At 42.0% G+C, this 22,028-nt stretch overlaps 1 protein-coding gene across 1 annotated transcript in view; it reads left to right on the forward strand.

Moving 5' to 3' along the window:
• Positions 1 to 13,392, forward strand: part of LOC116836902 (sodium channel protein type 5 subunit alpha-like) — a 103,791-nt gene extending 90,399 nt beyond the window's left edge. The window contains 2 exon segments of the mRNA XM_075063379.1: positions 549 to 819; positions 12,255 to 13,392. Coding sequence (XP_074919480.1) covers positions 549 to 819; positions 12,255 to 13,387 — 1,404 coding nt within the window. The 3' untranslated portion in view covers positions 13,388 to 13,392.
• The last annotated feature ends 8,636 nt before the right edge of the window (positions 13,393 to 22,028 follow it).

The following is a 22,028-nucleotide window of genomic DNA, read 5'->3' on the forward strand; positions in this document are numbered from 1 at the left end:
GAGTGGTATTTGTATATGGACAGCATATCTTAAAGAATTCCAGTTATTGTAAAGGCAAGTAATTGTTCTATGTTCAAATTTTTGAAAATTTCAGGATTCATTAACATTTTCGTGAATGGATGATTGTCTGAATACTTATACATAACAAACAATATCCACAAATAGTAGCAAAATTGAACTTGGAGTTTGGTTTCATAAATTAATTAGTGAATCAGGTTTTTGCTGTTTTACTAGCTCTAATAAGAACTGTTTACACTAATAATGTTTGTTAAAACAATGTTTATAGATATAAGTTATAATACACTCTGGAAATTCTCTGCTGTGTAATTTCCATTAAAGAACCAGGATTGTGTGATATGTGGAAATACTAGGTGAAGCTTTCAATCTTGGATGTCTGTGGTGTCACCTAAAAATATCTTTCAGGAACATTATTGTGATATTTATTTTCCCTTGAGTTACTTTCCTGAAGGTAGAGATTTAATTACATTACCACTTTTGTGTTGCTTGATTTTTATAACTAGCACTAATGACTATTTTCTTGTTATCAGAACAAATACCAAGGATTTTTTTTTGACGTTGTATCAAGCAAAGCTTTTGAGATTACCATTGTGACTCTCATCTGCCTTAACGTGATCATTCTGATGTGGACCAGTGAAGAGAAATATGAAGACTACAAGGATATTCATGAGATCATCAACAAGGTCTTTGTTGCCATATTTACTGGAGAGTGCATCATGAAAATACTGGCTCTAAGACACTACTTCTTCACAGATGGCTGGAATATATTTGATTTACTTGTTGTGATCCTTTCATTAGCTAGTAAGTAAAATTTGCTGTTAGGTCAAGAATTTTGTTTTGCCAGCACCAAGCAAACAAAAGGTTAAAATGGAGATTTGTTTTACCAGTAGTAAATGTTCATGTAAATCACATAGACAAACTCTGGTTCCATTGGAATTGTTCTATTCCAGGCGTAGGCAATTCGTTCCAAATGAACAAAGCAAGCAAACAAAAAAGCAAATAATTCCCCTTTCATCTCCCGCCCAAGAAACAAACAAACAAACAAACAAAAAACCCCCACCACATTGCTTTCACTAGTGTCTTTGGAAAAGAGCAGAGATAGACTGATGGGTATAGTTTTCAATCTACCCATAAATGTTTCCTGGGAAAAGAACAAGTTTGGGTTTTATGGAGTAAATAATATAGTAAGCAGCAGTTCTGGTCTGTTATATTACAGTAACACTTTCATATAGTTATTTGTACTAAAACAGTGGCTACCCTTAAAAATCTTTGCTTTCTCAACTAGCAAATAATTAATTTTACTGCATTTTTCCCAGTATGAAGTATAAGAAATATCACAGTAATACCAGTTAGACAAAAAGATACATATGTGAAGATGTTAATGATGGCCACTGTGTAAATTTTATACGAAAATTCAGATATTTATTTAATTTCTGTTTAAAAAATCAAGCTACATCCTGACAGGTACTGAACCATGAAGTTCACGAGAGTTGGAGTTGCTCAGCAGCTCTCTGGATTTGGCCCGTTATTTGTGAATGTTGAGAATATAATTGTACGTGGTCTTTTCAAATAAAACTGGGTGTCAGTAAAATATAGTATTAGTAGGTGAAGGTAGATAATTACTATTAGAGAACTGAAGGTGGATATACTTATTTTCAGTTCTTCCTTGCCTGTCCCGTTTAAAGAGAATTCCTGCCATGTTTCTAGTTGCTTAAACCATCCCTTTTTCTTTCCACAACAGTGAATCACCCACCTCTTTAAATCTTCCACAACTTTTTGTGAAGCACTACAATCTTCCCCTTCTGCTGGGCCAATCCTCTCTGCTTTTATCTGTGCTCCTTCCACTTTCTCCCTGTCTCTGGTTTCCTCATCAGTCCTCTGGTTTGTGTATACTTTCTACCCAGTCACAGATTGTATAATGGATCATTCACCAGAACTGACAGACAAAACGCTTACTCTCAACTTCCTCCCTTGTTTCTGCATAGCACACTAAGCTATCCCACAAACCTCAAAAAAATGTCTAGTTCTCTGATGAGTAGCTACATGACATCTGGCATCTATACCCCTGCTGTGTTGCTGAATGTACCAGTTACTCTAAATCCTAAAATGCCATTAATTTCATTTTAAATTCAGTGAGTGATAGAAGCATAGTCATGTGTGGTGGGGGATCAGAAATGAAAGGGTTAATCTGCTGCTATTTTTTATTTTTATATTTACTGCTTGCTAATTCCATCAGGAATTACCAGCGATACCAGGAATTAATGGATGTCCCTCAGTTAGCATCTAGGTGGGCCTGGCGAAGGAGTCAAGGGTCACAGTTTCAGATAAAATATTGAAAGTGAGGTGCAAGCCATATGGCCAGGCTTCCTGCACATGAGGCCTGAGGGGCAGAAAGTGGGTGTTTTAAGTGGTTGAGTGCCAATTAATTTTGTCTCCAGAATCATTAAAATATTGTAGTCTAAACAGAGAAACAAGAAATGGTAAGCCAAATCTTGATAATTGTCTCTCTCACGGTCAATTCAGGGACATGACTCCCAATATTTTAGTTACATGGGGTTCTTTCCATGGCTGAGAGTACATCACAATTAAAGACAAAGTAATCATAATTATTAACTATGACCATTTTATTATTAATGAAAGAAAAAACAAATCACAAACAAGCCTCAGATAATGGTTATTTCAGTTACAAGCTCTTTTTAATGCCTGTCTGGGGAGAATTTACAACAGAGATTACACCTTTGAGAGTTGCGCTTCCCTGAGAGGAGATGTTCTTCTTTAGGTAAACGTTAACCAAAGTATGTGGTTCCCAATATCAGTATTGATTATTGACTCAATGTAGCATAGGTAACTAGCACAGTTACAGAGGGGCAAAACAATTTCATTTAGAGGTAGGTGAATCCTGTTTAGTTTATCACAGATAAAGTTGAGTACTCTTAACTAAGGGTGGTCTGCAGTACAACCCTAAGTGTTGTAGTTAAGTCAGCCTAAGTGCTGTCAACTGGTGTAGACAGCCCTAGGTCTATGAAAGAATTCTTCCATGGACCTAGCTACCGCCTTTCGGGGAGATAGTGCAGCTGTGCCTCTGTAGCATTTCAAGCATAGACAAGCCCTATGTCTCATGAAACCAATATTTTAGGCAGTTATTTAAAAGAAGTTATACAAAGAGCTGTCTTGAGAAAGGAAAATTAATAAATATTAAGAATCTTAAACTTGAATAAAATCCCATTATTTTTGTCACTTTATCAAGGTTAGCTGATGTGTCCTCTCTAGGAATATATAGTCCAAATGACCTGGTGTACCAGGACAAGTAGTTAATACCTTACATTGCAATAGCATTTCAATAGCCCATTAAAATAATTACAAGGAAAATTGAATCTAATCCCTTGGCAGTGCTTTTGCAAACTCTATCTCATCAGTATATGTTGCAAAATCAATGCTGGACTGGAAAGTTGCCTCTTTTTTATGCTGCATCTTGGTTTATTTAGTTCTCTGTTCTTCTTAGCTATCTGGTTACTTTTGCAGTTTTCTTAGAGAGCAGAGATGAGCTGCTGAGCTTAGATAAGGGTGCGGTGAAGTGTGTTGCTGTTGAAATTAAGAGATGGGACCAAGTGTTGCTACTTTCTTGCTCAATTCAGAGAGATTTATAATATTCTATTTATAATCTCATTGAAGGAGGAAAACACACCTCTTTTAGAAGTGTGACTAGATTCAAATATCAGCCACTTTCACCCTCTCATTGGCTCAACACCCTCCTGGAGTTGTTCTGGTCATTGTCTTCAGCTCAGGAATGAATATGATTTAAAATTCTGTTTCAAATTCATCTCAACACCACTATTCCCTATAGAAAGGGGTTTCAGCTCTTAAAATAATCTTTTAAAACATAAATTATGAAGTCTTTAAATTTGAATAGTCATCAAGTAAATTATTGTCCTTTCTTCTTACCAGTCCTTATCAGACCTAAGTGTGCTCTCTAAGCTTTGCCGTGTACTGGGGGAGCCTATGCTAAGGACACCTGGTTTCATTCCTTGCTCCAGGTATCGTAAGCCGATGCCCATAAATGATCATCACTCTTGCTCTTGAAGTGTTTGGGTGAGGTTTACATAAGACAGGTGTCCAGTTTTCTGAGGCTTCAAAACTAGAACAAAGCAGCAGAGAGAAGAGTGACTTATATATATCCACAGGGAAACCACTCTTCACCCAGCATTGAAGCCTGCTTGGTCAGAACGCAGGAGTTCCTTGATTATTCCTTGTAGAAGTGCTTCCCTGGTGTTGCCTGAGGACAGAAATCAAAGACAGTTTTGATTTTCTCAGACACCTCTGCCACAGATGTTAGCCGCTCCAATACCAAAAGCAGAGCACACCTTTTGGCTCACTGCTCCCCAGAATCACCACATAGGGCCTCTCCTAGGACAGAACCATTGACTCTGGTACCCATCCTGGGCTTGCTGAGACTGGCTATTTCATCAGTGGCAACTGAGGATCCATCACCCTTGATTTCTGCAGGGCAACGGATCTCATTGGTGCAAACAACACCAGAGGCCTACGCAGCCATGAAGGATCTGTTGCGCCACTTTGAACTGCCTTCACCACAAATTAAGGCTGACAATGCCCTACTGGGGCCATCATATGCAGTATAGACTTTGACATTGATATTAGAGTCTGTTACAGTACCCACAACTTAAGATCTAGTAGCATCTTCCTCAGCTTCCTCAATGCTGGCACCTGGATTTCCAGTCCCTTGTTCCACTGCAGTTTACAATACAAATAGATAGAAAGCCCCTGTTGCTACCACCAGTACTACAGTCTCTATGTAGATCACAGGCTATATCTACATTACTGCGGTAAGTTGACCTACGCTACGCAACTCCAGCTATGTGAGTAAAGTAGCTGGAGTTGACGTACCTTAGGTCGAGTTACCACAGGGTCTACACCGCTGGGGGTCAACGGGAGAAAATCTCCCATTGACTTACCTTACTCTTCTCTTTGGAGGTAGAGTATAGGGGTCGATTGGAGAGTGATCTGCAGTCGCTTTGGTGGGTCTTTACTAGGTCCGCTAAATCGACCGCCAGTGGATTGATTTCAGCGCGTCGATCCCTGCTGTATTGTAGACCTGCCCACAGTCCTGGTCTCTGATTGCTGAAGGGGCTTTCCAAAGAGGATGGAGTTAAGCTGTTCTCAGTGGTGGCACATGACAGAACAAGGAGCAGTGGTCTCAAGTTGCAGTGAGTGAGGTGAAACACTATTTCACTAGGAGGGTGGTGAAGCACTGGAATGGGTTACCTAGGGAGGTGGTGGAATTTCCATCCTTAGAGGTTTTTAAGACCTAGCTTGACAAAGCCCTGGATGGGATGATTTAGTTGGGGTTGGTCATGCTCTGAGCAGGGGGTTGGGCTAGATGACCTCCTGAGGTCTTTTCCAACCCTATGCAATGCAGACTTTGGCACTGATGTTGGGGTCTGTTACAGTACCAACATCTATGACTCTATGATTCTGATGATGTGGCTCAGTACCACACCACCTGGGCCTTCAAAGGACTCTTTTCCTCATCAGAGGGTGAAGTGGTTGTTATGTCACCCAGTTCAGAATATCCAGAGTGTCCTCCAGGACTTATTCCTTCTCTCACAGATGACACTCTGACAAGAGCAGATCTACAGACTGGAGTGCCTGGTCTAGGCATAACTGGCCTTCAGTACCATACCAGCCCCACCACTGGCCACACTCAAGATCCACTTTGCTGTTAACCTACTGAAGTAGATTGCTGAGAAGATAAGGTTTCCCACACAGTACAGAGAGGTTGCTCATGGTCAGTACTGGGCAGCTGCTGAAACCTTTCACAACCTGCCTCAGACCTATCATCTTCATCAGCAGAGCAAGATCAGCATCTGAGGGGTGTCACATAAGTGAATATTGTCTTGGCTGATCCACCAAACTAGAGATGACAAGTCTTTGTCTGGGATAAACACTAGCTTGTCTACATGGTGTGCCTGAGGGCAGTACACTGACCTGAGCCCTGATTGGTTGGTGTGGGGTCATTCCTCTCAGTAGGTGGAAAGCAGTATTCATCGGACGCTCTGTTCCAATGCCTAAGCCTGGAAGTGAACACCTCCACATCTACAGAGACTAGTTTATTGGAGTGGTCCTGGACTCAAACCTTGGGGCTTTTCTGCCCCAACACAGGTTTCTAGCTATATGAGATCTCTGTCACCATTCAAGGGCCAACCCTGAATCACAGTAAGGAACTGCCTCAGGCTTCTGGGAGATATGGCACCATTCACTTTTATATTATACTTGAAGACATCTCTGTAGTGTTTCTTCTGCCCTTGTCTAGCATGTTTGCCTTGGCTGAGTTGAGAATAGAAAACTTGTTTTGGCAGTCTGGAATCAGGCATCTGAAGAAAATGACCTTCCCAGTGAGGTTGATGATAGATAATCATCGCCTCAATGCTTGTGATATTGGCTTGTGAGAGAATACCAGTGCTAATGTGTCTATCAGCCCATTTAATTAGAAGAATCTTATGCATACAGCATTGATGATATTTCTCCAGTGCCTTAAGATGTCCCCTATATGTTGTCCCGGTTTCAGGCCCTCACCATAGGGTGGGGATCACAACAGCTTTGTAAACCATAAGTTTGGTTTTAATTCTGATGTCGCAATCTTCAAACACCCTTTAGCTCAGAGACCAAAATCTCAGCTAGCACATTTGAGCTGGTACTGGATTTCTTTGTCAATGTCAGCTGTCTGTGAGAGATGGCTTCCAAGATACGGGAAATGCACAATGTTCTCTAGAAGGCTATCATGGATCTGTGTTGCTGGAGCTGGGAGTTGTGCACCAGGAGCTTGCGGACAGAGGACCTTTGTCTTCTGGATGTTGAGTGTCATTCCCATTTTCTGGTATGCATCAGCAAAGATGATAGTCGTCTGAAGATCTGTTTCTGAGTGAGCACACACTACAGTGTTATCAGCGTACGGAGGCTCAATGACTAAGGTCGGTGACGTTTTGGTTCTGGATCCAAAATGAGATGAGGGTGAAGACACTGTCATCAACAGCAGGGTCCCAACTGAGGAGATCTTTGAAATGTTCCTTCCTGTGTGCGTTGACAGCTTCCATTTCTTTGATCAACTCCTCTCAGGGGAGGTTGACCTCCAGATGCACAGGACCTAAATGGTTTTAACTGCATGTATATCATGGATTTTGGCAAGGAGTTGAATAAATTGTATAATACTTTAATCAATCACTATTTTTGACTCAACGTTAAAGTTTACTCCTACAGTTGCTTCTTGAAAAAAAGAAATTCGATACATTAGCTGCACTACATCAGCGTACCAAGGCTCAATGACTAATGTCGGTGACGTTTTGGTTCTGGATCGGAAGCAGCCCAGGTTGAACAGAGTACCAGCCATTCGATACATTAGCTGCACTGCTGCTGGGATCTTGTCAGTGACCAAATAGAGCAGGCATTCTCAAACTTCATTGCACCGCCACCCCTTTCTGACAACAAAAATTATTACACAATCCCCGGAGGGTCAGGGGGGACCGAAGCCTGAGCCCAGCTGCCCCAGGTGGCAGGGCCAAAGCTCAAGCTCCCCCATCCTGGGCAGTGGGGGGCAGGGAAAGGAGGACAAAGCCAAAGGCCAAGCCCAAGGTTTTCAGCCCCAGGCAGGAGGCCTGTAACCTTGAGCTTTGGCTTCAGCCCTGTGTGGTGGGGCTCGGGCTTTCGCTTTGGTCCCAGTCCCCAGCATGTCTGAGCCAGCCCTGGAGACCTCATTAAAATGAGGTCATGACCCACAATTTGAGAATTGCTGAAATAGAGCATCACAGCGAGGAAGATGAAGAAGAGAATCAGGGCAGTGACACGGCACTGTTAATGCCTGTCTTCACCTTAAAAGAAGCTGTAGTAGATTCATTTTAAAGGATCACTGCTTGCATGTCATCATGAAGGAGATGAAGAATACTGACAAATTTTGGTGGACATCCATACTTCAGAAGGATTTCCTGTTTATAGCGTCAAAGGTATTTGTCAGGTCAATGAATGCCAAATATGTCTGTGTTGTTCTCTACATTTTTCCTGCAGCTGGCAAGCAGTAAAGATCATGTCAGTAGTGCCTCTAGATGGTCTAAACCCACACTGAGATTCAGGAAGAATGTCTTTGGCAAGAGGAAGAAGACAGTCGTGAAAAATCTAGCAAGGACTCTATAATTTCCACAGTCAGATTTATCTCCTTTCTTAAAGATCATCGCAATCATAGCATCTCTAAGTTTATCTGGAATTTTATCATGGTTCCAGATTTTCAGAATACGCTGTAAGGTGAGATCCTCTCCCCATTGCTTATAGATTTCTGCAGTAATTCCATTGACTCCAGATGCCTTGTTGTTCTTCAGCTGTTTAACGGCTCTACACGCTTCTTCCATGGTTGGAGGTATTCTGAGTTTAGCTCTGATTGGGTGTTGTGAGATGAGGGTGAAGACACTGTCATCAACAGCAGGGTCCCAACTGAAGAGATCTTTGAAGTGTTCCTTCCTGTGTGCGTTGACAGCTTCCATTTCTTTGATCAACTCCTCTCAGGGGAGGTTGACCTCCAGATGCACAGGACATAAATGGTTTTAACTGCATTAAAAAAGCCATGTATATCATGGATTTTGGCAAGGAGTTGAATAAATTGTATAATACTTTAATGAATCACTATTTTTGACTCAATGTTGAAGTTTACTCCTACAGTTGCTTCTTGAAAAAAAGAAATTCGATACATTAGCTGCACTACATCAGCGTACCGAGGCTCAATGACTAAGGTCGGTGACGTTTTGGTTCTGATTCCAATCACTATTTTTGACTCAATGTTGAAGTTTACTCCTACAGTTGCTTCTTGAAAAAAAGAAATTCTATTCTGTTCTGTGCTACTTAGCTCCTTTGACAGTGCCCACCTTTGTGACATCTGTGCACTTTCCAGAGTAAGGAGATTAAATAAAAGACTATCAAATGTGGTTCCTTTCCATTCCACTCTCACTGGAGGGAAATTGAATGAGAGAGTGTGACAATCTGTACCCTTATGTTCACCCTTATGGCCCTGCCACACTCCGCCCCAGAAAAGGGCAGCTGACAGGTCCTCCATGCTTCCTAGAGCAGCTGTGTGGGAAGCAGCCAATCAGTACCCAGCAGGCTAGGATAAGAAACGCTGTAGGGCCAGAGTGAGTTCAGCTCCTTGCTAAAGCTGGATAAGAATGGATGGTGCTATGGGCTGGCTGCTGGAATGCCACCAGGACAAGGTGCTGAGGTAAGGGTGAAAAATGTTCTGGAACTATGGGGGAGTGTCCCAGGGAATTGTAGCAGCAATGCAATTTATTTAAAGGGACATGGCAGATGGCTGCTATCTTATAGGGTCCCTGGGCTGGAACCCAGAGTAGAGTGTGGGCCTGGGTTCCCACCACCAGCCACTGGGAATGTAGCCTGGACTTTGAGACACCCCAGAAGGGGGACTGAACTGTAGTAGCCCAGCTGGAGAGCTGCAGCCTGAGAGGGTGAAAACATTGCCTCCTGGGAGGGAGCCCTGGGACACTGCTTTATATTGGAGCAGGGACAGCTTGACAGAAACATTACAGAGGGCGCTGAGAGAAGCACCTATTGTACCCCAGAAGGGGTCTGCTTTGTTTTTATTTCACATACAGACTGTGAATGACTCAGCCAAAGTCAGCCTGAATGGAACCCAGACAGTAAGACTGCTGAAGCGTGTGGCGAGAAAGGCCTTTGCTTTGAAAGCATTTAGCTTGCTAAGTTAGATATTGTGTGTTACCTTTTTATTTTCTTGTAACCAGTTCTGAATTTAATCACTTAAAATCTATGTTTCTGTAGTTAATAAACTTGTTTTATCTGATTGATGTGTTTGGGAAACTCCATTTGAGATAACAATTTTTGTGCATGTCATTTTCTATTAATAAAATGACAGACTTTATATGAGCTTATATTGTCCAGGAGAAGACTGGACAATATAAGACATACATTTCTGGAGGAAAATCTAGGACTGGAAGTTTGCTGGTGTTGCTCTGCAGTGTAATTCAAGAGTGGCTGGTTATAGAACTCATACACCATAACTGGGAGTAACTTACATTCTGGAGGCGGTGTGTGAGCAGAACAGGAATGGTTACTCCCACAGTGAAGCAGTGTAAAAGGCACCTGAGGCTGAAGACATGAGAGGATACAGCTGTTCAGCAGTCCAGGTTGTATCCTGGATAATGTCACAGAGGAATTTTTTTTATTTGAGAGGGTTAGAAGTGGTAAATTAATATGCAGTGTACTGTTCTTAAAGAAGACAATATTGAAGCATGCTTTGCATTTGCATTGAAACATAGGGGGACTTGTGGTAGTAAGGCAATCGTTTAGGTTCCATCTATCTTGAGTACTTACATATTGCTCATTACTGTAGCATCTTGCAACTGTTAATGTATTTATTGTCACAACATCTCTGAGAGATAGGAAAGTGCTATTATCCCCATTTTAAAGATAGGCACAAAGATACCAAGTTACTTTCTCCTGGTCACACAGGAAGCCTGTGTCAGAGCAGGGAATTGAACTCAGATCTCCCAAGTTTCAGACTAGCACTCATTACAACCATACATCCTCTCATATTATCCTGGGATCAGGTCACATAGTACTGTGAAATAAGGACCAAATCAGTAAACTTAATGTAATACTCTATGGGAAGCCAGTGAAGAGAGCGAAGCATCAGGATATTGTATTGGTGGTAATCTGTGCCCTCTGTGAGGCATGCTGTTGCATTCTGCACCCACTGCAGTTTTTTCAAGGCTTATGTTTTTGAGCTCAAGTAAATTGCATTACTATAATTCAGTTGGGAAGGTATTCTTATAACCAGGTCAGTGGTAGCAAGAATGGGACAAAATCTTCCTAATTGTTTGGTGGTGATAGAAAAAGTGCCATACATCCTTTTTTTTTTTGGCAAGAACTTTGTGTCAGGAAGGAGGCTTGAAGAACTGCCAAGATGTGGACTGTCTTGATGTTCTGTGGATATGCATTGTCGACTGAAGAGAGCTGCAACTTGATGGCTAGCTGTTTGAAGTGTTAACTTCTGTCTTTTTGGGATTAAATTTTAATAAGCTCTACCTGAGCCATGTGGTGATGTTGGCCAGTCACTGGGAAAACAAGGTGACCATTTTGTTATCCTAGGTTGAAAATGACAAATTTGGGTCATTTTCATATTGTTGACATTAGAGCCTATGAAGTTTCCCCATTTCTCCCATTGGCTAAATGTAAATACTGATTGAAGTTGGGGAGAGAATTAATCCATGTGGGTCTCCACAAATGAAAAATCTGGTAGCAAAGGTAGCTTCTTCGTGTGACTCTGAAGAAAGGATTCATATAATTAGAGAGCATTTCTTTGGACCACGGTCATTTCCCTCAGATGGGATAATAATATCTTGCAACAGCCATAATGAATATTGTGGAGAGGTCCAGAAGGGAGACAATTGACATTTGTTCTTTATATATATAGTAAGAGATTTTCCATTAGCAGTAACTGTACTGTTTCTGTTCTGTATCCTGGCCAAAACCAGACTATGTTAGATCCTTTCCTTATCCCCCAAACAGAAAAGGAAGGACAAGGCCTAGCATTTTTGATAAACTTTTTTTCTCTGCAAGGAAAAGGCAAAGCCTTTTAGGCCTCCTTTAAAAAAAATCATAGTGATGCAAACAAGGGCACTTGGTAGGCACGCAGATTTAAAAATGTTGTCCAGAGATTTTTTCAAACAGCAAATATTTACAGCAACAATTGCTGTAGTACTACATCCAGTGAGGTATCTTGCATCCAACATAGAAGTATATTTCAACAAGCCACATGAGTCTTAGGTACAATGACATGAGTCTTAGACACAACCTTTATCAGCACAATGAAACAGATGCATGTTACTTATCTAGGAACTTTAATTTTGTAACATTTAATGGGTCTTTTGTTTGTTTGCTTGTTTCTAAACTTTTGCAGGTATAATATAACCTTTTTAACAGTGTAACTTTCCCTTTAAGTGCCAAGGACGCTAGCAGTTTTGCTGGCATTGACAGAACATTATTATTCTCCCTTGTAACACAGAAATAAGCCTTAAACATTTTCTGACCTCATCTGGCTATTTCATAAAAAATAATCAAATGTACATATGTATATATAGTTTTCTTGATTTGATAATTTAACACTGAACATTTAACAATAAAACATTTCTTTTTCTTTCATTTTAAAGGTGTTGGAGTTCATATTGTTTTAAAGTCTCCGTCACTGTTGAGAATCGTTCGTTTGGTGCGGGTTAGCCGAATGCTCAGACTAATACGGCAAGCCCAAGGAATTAGAACTCTCCTTTTTACATTATTGATGTCCCTTCCTGCTCTGTTCAATATTGGTCTCCTCCTTTTTCTGATCATGTATATTTATGCTATTTTGGGCATGGCTTTCTTTGCCTGCGCTAATTTGTATGGTGACATTGATAACATTTTTAACTTCCAAACCTTCGGTGGCAGCATGCTCTGTCTCTTCCAGATCACGACGTCAGCTGGCTGGGATAAGCTTCTTAACCCTTTCTTAGGGACAGGATCTGACTTTTGCTCTCCAAATTTAAATAGACAAGGTACAGACAATACTACTTGTGTAAGAAGCTCTGTAGCAATTACATATTTTGTAAGTTATGTCATTATATCATTTCTTATTGTTATAAACATGTATACAGCTGTTATTTTAGAGAAATTGAATGTTGCTACTGAGGAAAGTACAGAGCCTTTATGTGAAGATGACTTTGATATGTTTTATGAAATATGGGGGAAGTTTGATTCTGAGGCGACTCAGTTTATTGAGTATTCTGCACTTTCAGACTTTGCAGATGCTTTGGAAAAACCCTTACGTGTATCAAAACCCAACAAAATTCAGCTTATAGCAATGGAGCTTCCCTTATTTAGTGGAGATAGGATCTACTACTGAGATATTTTGCTTGCTTTTATCAAAAGAGTGTTAGGAGAATCTGAGGAGATGGACAAACTAATGATGGAGAATAAGCTTAAGATTGCCATTCCATCAAAGCCTGCTTATAAACCAATCACAACTACCCTTAAAAGAAGACAAGAGGAGTTTTCTGCCATTATTATCCAAAGGGCCTTCCAGTCCTATATGATTCAGTGTTCTATGAAACAGGGCTCTTTTTCATGCCAACACAGAACATGTGACAGTAGCATCTTTGAAGAAGATGTATCTGAGAAGGAAGGTAGCCAGTTAGATAAATCACAAACTGCATCTTCCATTTCTTTCCCTCCATCTTATGATAGCATCGCTGAGGCCACTAATGATAACTTGCAGGTGACAATTACAGAGTCAAGCAAGGCTAATTAACTTAAAATGAAATAACCTTTTGATTTCAGAATATAACACTATAACTTAACAATTATATTAGTTAATAATAAATAATAATAATAACAAATATAATATTCACTTTATTGCAAAATCCCTACAATGATGAATTTTTAGCTTTGCGAGTTCTCCCCAACATGAGTAGGAGTTACACAACTGAGTCCTAAATATTAGTTGCAAATCAAACAATGGCAATTTTACCTTTAGCTACTGAAGTAAAGTTTTCAACTTACTATTATACAAGATCATACCAGTTATATCAGTGGTTGCATATAAACATATTAGACTGTAAAACAATAAATGTGGTTATATATATCCACAGATAAAGCCTGGCTGTATACATTTATTTTGAGTAATACAAGTATGTTTGTTAATAGCATTATATGACCTTGTGTTTGTTTAAAAAACATGGTTTATCACAGTAAAAGGCAAAATTTCCTGTATATGTTGAATGGTATTGCCTAATTTTTATATTTAGGCACCTAAGTAAAAGTGGCCTGGTTTTCAGATTGCAGAGCACATGCATCTTCCACTCATTTCAGAGAGAGTTATTGGGGCTCAGAACATTTTGAAGATCAGACTGTATTTATTTAGGTGCCTCACTTTAGGCATTTAGATGTGAAAATTTGCCCTTAACCCATCTGTGTCCCAATTTGTTAGAAAAGGTGTGTGTGGGGGGGTGAGGACATGGGGGCAGGGGAGAAGGCTATAGGATGTTGTGTGGATTCATTAAAGTTTTTAAAGTGCTTTGGAAATAAAAAGTGATATATACGATTTTTCAGGAAAAAGTTTTTGGCGTCATCGTGGATAGTTCTCTGAAGATGTCCACGCAGTGCGCAGAGGCGGTCAAAAAGCAAACAGGATGTTAGGAATCATTAAAAAGGGGATAGAGAATAAGACTGAGAATATATTATTGCCCTTATATAAATCGATGGTACGCCCACATCTCGAATACTGTGTACAGATGTGGTCTCCTCACCTCAAAAAAGATATTCTAGCACTGGAAAAGGTTCAGAACAAGGACAAGTAAAATGATTAGGGGTTGGAGAGGGTTCCATACGAGGAAGATTAAAGAGGCTAGGCATCTTCAGCTTGGAAAAGAGGGAGATGGGGGGAAATGATAGAGGTATATAAGTCATGAGTGATTAGAGAAAGTGGATAAAGAAAAAGTTTTTTTACTTATTCATAATCAAGAACTAGGGTCTATCAAACGAAATTAATAGTAGCAGGTTTAAAACAAATAAAAAGGAAGTTCTTCTTCACACAGCGCACAGTCAACTTGTGGAACTCCTTACCTGAGGAGGTGTGTAAGGCTAGGACTATAACAGTGGTTTAAAAGGAACTGGATAATTCATGGTGCTAAGTCCATAAATGGCTATTAGCCAGGAAAGGGTAAAGAATGGTGTCCCTAGCCTCTGTTCATCAGAGGATGGAGATGGATGGCAGGAGAGAGATCACTTGATCATTGCCTGTTAGCTTCACTCCCTCTGGGGCACCTGGCATTGGCCACTGTCGATAGACAGATACTGGGCTAGATGGACCTTTGGTCTGACCCGGGGCGGCCGTTCTTGTGTTCATCATCACACTGCAACCAAGCTGTCACAGAAAATATTACCTGGTAATCTGATGCAAATTCAAGGCATGTGTATCTAGACAGAAGATTTTGGGAGTAGCTGTTTTTCCCTCCTGGCTGTAAGATAAGTATGATGGGTTGGATCACATAAACCCTCTTGGGAGCTGCCACCTGATGTGCCAAGACTACTTCTACGCCTGCTTTCCCTGCCAGCTCAGGACTCCTGCACCCTGTCTTGCTGAGCCAGACACTCCCATCTGCTCCAACACAGACCCAGCTTTATACAGGGTAAACAAATTGTTCACCCTCTGTAACACTGATAGAGAGATATGCACAGGTGTTTTCTCCTCCAGATATTAATACATACTCTGGGTTAATTAATAAATAAAAAGTGATTTTATTAAATACAAAAAGTAGGATTTAAGTGGTTCCAAGTAGTAACAGACAGAACAAAGTAAGTCACCAAGCAAAATAAAATAAAATGCGCAAATCTATGTCTAATCAAACTGAATACATATAATCTCACCCTCAGAGATGCTTCAGTAAGTTTTTTCCTGAGGCTGGACACCTTCCAGGCCTGGGCACAATTCTTTCCCCTGGTACAGCTCTTGTTCCAGCTCAGGTGGTAGCTAGGGGATTCTTCCTGATGGCTCCTCTCTCCCTTTGTTCTGTTCCACCCCTTTCTATATCTTTTGCATAAGGCAGGAATCCTTTGTCCCTCTCTGGGTTTCAACCCCCCTCCTTCTCAATGGAAAGACAGCAGGTTAAAGATGGAGTCAAATTCAGGTGACATGATCACGGCAAGACTTCATTGTCCACTTGCCAGCACACACATATACAGGAAGACTTACACGTAAAACACAGCCATTTGCAGACAATGGTCCTAGTTAATGGGAGTCATCAAGATTCCAAACCACCATTAATGGCCCACACTCTGCATAATTACAATCGGCCCTCGGAGTTATATTTCATATTTCTAGTTTCAGATACAAGAGTGGTAAATTTATAAAATAGGATGATCACACTCAGTAGATTATAAGCTTTGTAATGATACCTTACAAGAGACCTATTGCATGAAGCATATTCCAGTTACATTGTATTCACTTATTAGCATATTACAAAATTATATAGACTGCAACATCATACCAGCCTTCTGAACTTACTGCCAGAGACTTGGACACTGACCATGGCGGAGGCAGTATACCTAAAATTCATTTTTTGGGCTCCCCTATGGGGCAGAAACTCCTGTGTCCCCCAAAAGGGAAAGAGACCCTGATTCAGCTGTAGGCTCACAGCTACCATCTATGACAGACCTTTCACTGACCAGCAAAATCCCCCCTACCTCTTTCACTCAGGTTTGGTTTGCTTCCAGCTAGAGTCCTTGGGGTTTGTTCCCACCGCAGCAGTCACCAGGACCCCAACTTCCTGCTCCAGGATACATGTCTGTGCACATCTTCCACTCCATTACAGCCAGTTCATGCTTCTGGGTCTTAATTGCTTTGTCTCTTAAGTCCAGGCTGGTGGGCAGCCTTTTCTTTTTCCAGGGCAGCCTTCTCCCGGGCAAACTGTACATCAATTTCCATTTGTCTTCCCTTGAGACCATCACTCGATGAGCTGGGATACCACAGAGAACGCCTCCTGCCAGAACAGGCACCCCTCCACTCCTGTCTTGCTAAGTTAGACACTCCAGTCAGCTTCAGCACAGACACAGAGGTTGGGCCACACCCATCAGCAGCTCACTGAAACTGAGATGCACTCAGCTCAGGGGTTTAGTTAACAGAGACGTTCCCAGAGCCCAGTGTTTAGCTTTTCTGGGCAATTTGCAACTTGTATAGTTCTAGCTTCTTCTGATCTTTAATCTTATTTATTTTGCTTCCCTTTCTGTCCCTACTTCCCTTATCCAAAATAAGCAAACAGAAAATAACAAACCAGTAACCACTTTGTCTGTTCTCCAGCCACCACCCTTAAAATCACTACCAGTACCTCAAAGCAATCAGCTGTGCACAGATCCTGCCGACTACGCCACTGTGACGGGTTGGATCACAGAAACCCCCTGGGAGATGCCACCCGATGTGCCAAGACTACTTCTACTCCTGCCTTCCCTGCCAGCTCGGAGCCCCAACAGCCTGTCTTGTTGAGCCAGACACTTGTGTCTGCTCCAACAAAGAACCAGGGTCTGAATTACTTGCCCCAAAGCTGCAGGTTTACCTGAAAGCAGCTAACAGAAGTGTTCCTGTCTTTAACATTCAGATGCCCAACTCCCAATGGGGTCTAAACCTAAAAAAATCCATTTTACCCTGTATAAAGCTTGTACAGGTAAACTCATAAATTGTTCACCCTCTATAACACTGATAGAGAGAAATGCACAGTTGTTTGCTCCCTCAGGTATTAATACATACTCTGAGTTAATTAATAAGTAAAAAGTGATTTTATTAAATACAGAAAGTAGGATTTAAGTGGTTCCAAGAAGTAACAGACAGAACAAAGTAAGTCACCAAGCAAAATAAAATAAAATGCGCAAATCTATGTCTTATCAAACCGAATACAGATAAGATCCTCACCAGTTCCAGAATGCTCGCCTTTAAAGACTAATCTCCTTTTAGCCTGGGTCCAGCAATCACTTGTACTCCTTGCAGTCACTGCCCTTTGTTCCAGTTTCTTCCAAGTATCCTGGGGGGTGGAGATGCTTTCTCTTTAGCCAGCTGAAAAACAAAATGGAGGAGTCTCCCAGGGGTTTAAATAGACTTTCTCTTGTGCATGGAGACCCCTTCCTCTCTCCTATGCAAAGTCCAGCTCCAAGATGGAGTTTAGGAGTCACCTGGGCAAGTCACATGTCCATGCATGATTTACAGTTTTTACAGGTAGCACCCATTGTTCACATGCTACCTTGAATGTCCTCAAGTAGACTTCCTATGTCGATTGGAGCATTCCAAGATCCATTGTCCTTTAAGTGTTTCTTGATTAGGTACTTAATTTCAACATTCCTTTCTCCAGGAACTGACCAATGCTCTAGTAAGGTTATTTAGAAATTAAGCCAGTACACAGCCAACATTCATAACTTCGAATACAAAAATGATACATGCATGCAAATAGGATTAATACATTCAGTAGATCATAACCTTTACGGAGATATGCCACATGGCACGTGTAGCACAAAACGCACTTCAAGTACACCTCCACAAAACACATTCCAAGCACATTTCCACAAAGCCCCTTGGGAGGTACCGTCACAATAAGCTTGTTTACTTGTAGGCTGTATGTATCAACATTGCTTTGAATGCTTTGTTGTGATAAAGCTAGTCAGCTGAAGTAAGATGGTTGCCACAAAATTATTGATAAGAGAAGCTTACTTAAGATTTTCTATTTAAAAGCTCAGATGTCTAGGTATCTTTTTCTATTTTGTCAGAATCTATCCTATCCCCTATTTCCATCTTTCATTTTATTAGAGAAGGAGTACAATCACTTAACCAGGAGTTCTCAAAACTTTTTTTTTCAGGCTGTGATGATTCCCCCCACCCACACCATGCCACCCTTACTTCTACATTGCTGTTGGCAACAGAACGGCCTTCAGAGCTGGGTGCCTGGCCAGCAGCTGCCATTTTATGACTGCCCAGCTCTGAAGGCAGCGCAGAAGTATTTGGAACTTCCATAGAACCTCAGGTAACTTTCTATGCAAGTCTTTATTAAAGGAAATACTTATAACAATATATCAGTGGTGTAACCTCCAAGTACACTGATATTAAGCTAAATTTTGCCCTGAATTACATCCCATGGAGCCCTCCCCCCATTGATGACTTTGCCTCCTTGTTTAAAATATTTGCTTACTCTCTAAAGGTGGATTTTGTAAAGAGCATTAGGGGAGCTAGGTGCCCAAATTACACTGAAATTCAAAGAGACTTGGGTATGTATCTCCTTTACAATCCTTTGAAAATGCCAGCCTGAAAACATGATAGATGCAGCAGTTTTCTCCTGATTGATTTATTAAAGGTGACAGAATAAAGTATTAAAAATAACAAACAGCAAGAAAAGATCAGTGGATTCATAGGTTCCTAGAGTTTAAGGATAGAAAGGACACTTGTGATCATCTAGTCTCACATTGTGAATATTATAGGTTATAGAATTCATCCAGTAATTCCTGAATCAAGTCCATAACTTCCAACTGAGCTAGAGGATATATGTTAGAAAGACAGCCAGTTCTGATTTAAAGACTTCAAGTGATAGAAAATCCAACACATTCTTTGGTAAATTGTTCCACTGGTTGGTTAACCACAGACACTGCAGGACACATTAAGCTATTTGTATCAAAAATGTCAACTTTATATTTCTTCTAAGTGGAAAAAAGAACTAATACTTTTTAAGTGAAGTTGTTTTATTTAATTGGTGTTTACATGATTACTCCAGCTTTTGTTCAACATCCAAACACCATTAGATGGCAGCATCTACCATGTTTAAAATGTGGTTAATCTTAATTGAAAAAAATGCAAAACTTGTAATCTTCCTTTGGAGGTATTAAAATTATTTGCCTAATAAATATGAGAATGAACTCATGATCGGTATGAGTCTTGCTAATGAATCTGTCTCCTCCCACACATGCTCCCAAGCCAGCTGCAAATCTTTGCAGGTGCTTGTCCCCTCAATTTGGTATATCTTTTGTATGCAACAGATCTTATTTCTTCAGCCACCAGTGCTGCCTTTTACAGTTTCCCTTCCTTCTGCCTTGACAGAACCACATTTTGAAACAAAGAGTTCCTGCCATCTGCTAAAGCTATATAAGACAGGGAGTGACATCATCTGTGGTTCTTCACTCCCCACACAAGCAGACACCTGGAAACACCTGAGGAACAAAGACTGAACTGGGGAAAGTGCTAGACCCAAGCTAAATGAATTTCTAGCCTGTGTATGAAAGACCTAGAGATTCCAAGCTGTAAAGCAAGTGCAGCTTGTCCCTTAAGAATCTGCATCCTGCTTGTATAATTTCTCAGGTTGAGAATCTGCTAATTCATATCCTAACTTTCTAGTATCTTTGACTTAGTTTATCTGTTTATTTACAAGGTAATCTCCTTTGATCTGTTTACTATCACTTATAATCACTTAAAATCTATCTTTTGTAGTTAAAATATATTTTATGTTTTAATCCAAACCAGTGAGCTTTGACTGGAGTGCTTGGGGAAAATCTCTTCTTGGTTACCAGAAGTGTGTATTATTCTCTTCACATTGAGGGACAGGTAGACCATGTATTAAACCCATATACTGGTCAGATTTGACCCCAGCAGGGCAGGCCGGTACTGCTTTGGGGCCCTAGGCTGGGAAGCTGGTGGTTAGAGAGCCTGCGTGTAACTGCAGCTAGATGTGTCCCTACCTGTGTGAATGCTGGTGAAAGTGCAGGCTGGAGGGCTTTGCAGCTTGTCAAAGCAGCACGGTATAAGAGGGAGCCCAGGCTAGTGGATCAGAGGGCTCAGTGATACCCCATTCCAGGTGGCACCCTGGGGGGAACTTGTCACAGTGAGTTTACTGAGTACAACTATGCTTTAAACTAGCAGAGGCCAGTACGCATTCCATAGTGTACTTAAAAGTCTGAACTAATTGTATATTCTCCTCCTCCTTCTCATGTCAGTATTAAAGTGGCTTTGGTCCACATTGAATTATGTCCCAGCATCAGAGAAAGGATGATATTGCAGTTAATGACAGTTTGCAGAGTAGCAGCCATGTTAGTCTGTATCCACAAAAAGAACAGGAGCACTTGTGGCACCTTGGAGACTAACATTTATTTGAGCATAAGGTTTCTGGGCTACAGCCCACATCATCAGATGCATAGAATGGAACATATAGTAAGCAGTGGCATAGCCAGGTGGAGGGAACAGGGGGAGCAATTAAAAAAAAAAAAAAGGTGCCACCCGCTGCAGCATTTTTACTCACTCAGCAGCACTCCAGGTCTTCGGTGGCAGGCCCTTCACTCACTGCGGGTTTCTTCGGCAGCACTGAAGGTCCCACTGCCAAAGACCCGAAGGGTCTGGGAGGCAGGAACTGTGGGGGGCACTTTTGGGGGCCCACAGGCCCAGAGTGGCCCAAGGGATTAGCGGGAGACAGGGAGCAGCCCACTCCACTTCCCTCGCCCCAGTCCCAGCCGTGTCTCTCAGGGGAGGGAGCTTTGGGGAAGGGATCCCCCCCTACACTCACTGGCAGTGGCAGAAGTGGAGCAGCCTGACCCCAGCCAGCTCTTCTCCACCAGCTCCCAGCTGCGGCGCTCTGCTTCCCACCACTGGTGAGTGCAGGGGACGGGGGACCTTTCCCCACCCCCACCCCCCAAGCAACATGGCTGGGGTAGGGACAGGGGCAAGGGCAAGGGAAGCAGAATGGGCTGGGGCTGCGTCGCTCTGCTTCCCGCTACAGGTGAGTGAGTGCGGGGGGCATCCTTTCCCCAGCTTCCCCACACACTGCAGTCACCGGCAGCGGGAAGTGGAGCGCCACGGCTGGGAGCTGGTGAGTGGAGCAGACTGGGGCCACATTGCTCCACTTCCTGCGCTGCTGCCAGTGAGTGCCCCGGCCCCAGCCCCAGTCCCAGCTGCCTTCCTGGGCTCCATTGCGCCCAGTGGCTTCACAACCCCTTCCCGGCCACCGCACTCGTGATTGTGATCGTGATCCTGCCCCTGCCCGCGACTCCCGAACCCTGCCCTGTGCCGACTTCGTCCCGCTCTCACCACTGGCCGCTAGGATTTAAAATCCAAGGCGTCCGCTGCCAGGCACCATGGGAACTCCCCCTCCTGCCCGGTTTAAAGGGACAGGCTTGTCCACTGTGCCGCAAGCTGATAGCCGCGAACAAGGAGGCGATTCCAGAACACAAGGTCTCAGCCAGCAACGACATCCTCACAGAGTGTAAAAATTAAAAAGGCTCCACTTTGGGGGAAATGTGCTCAGTGAGGGAGCAGCTGCTCCCCCTGCTCCCCCCACCTACGCTACCAATAGTGAGACTATATGTATACATACAAAACATGAAAAGGTGGGAGTAGCCGTACCAACATCTAATTAATTAAGATGAGTTATAATCAGCAG

Source organism: Chelonoidis abingdonii, chromosome 2 (assembly GCF_003597395.2).
Source record: "Chelonoidis abingdonii isolate Lonesome George chromosome 2, CheloAbing_2.0, whole genome shotgun sequence".
NCBI classification, from domain to species: Eukaryota; Metazoa; Chordata; order Testudines; family Testudinidae; genus Chelonoidis; species Chelonoidis abingdonii.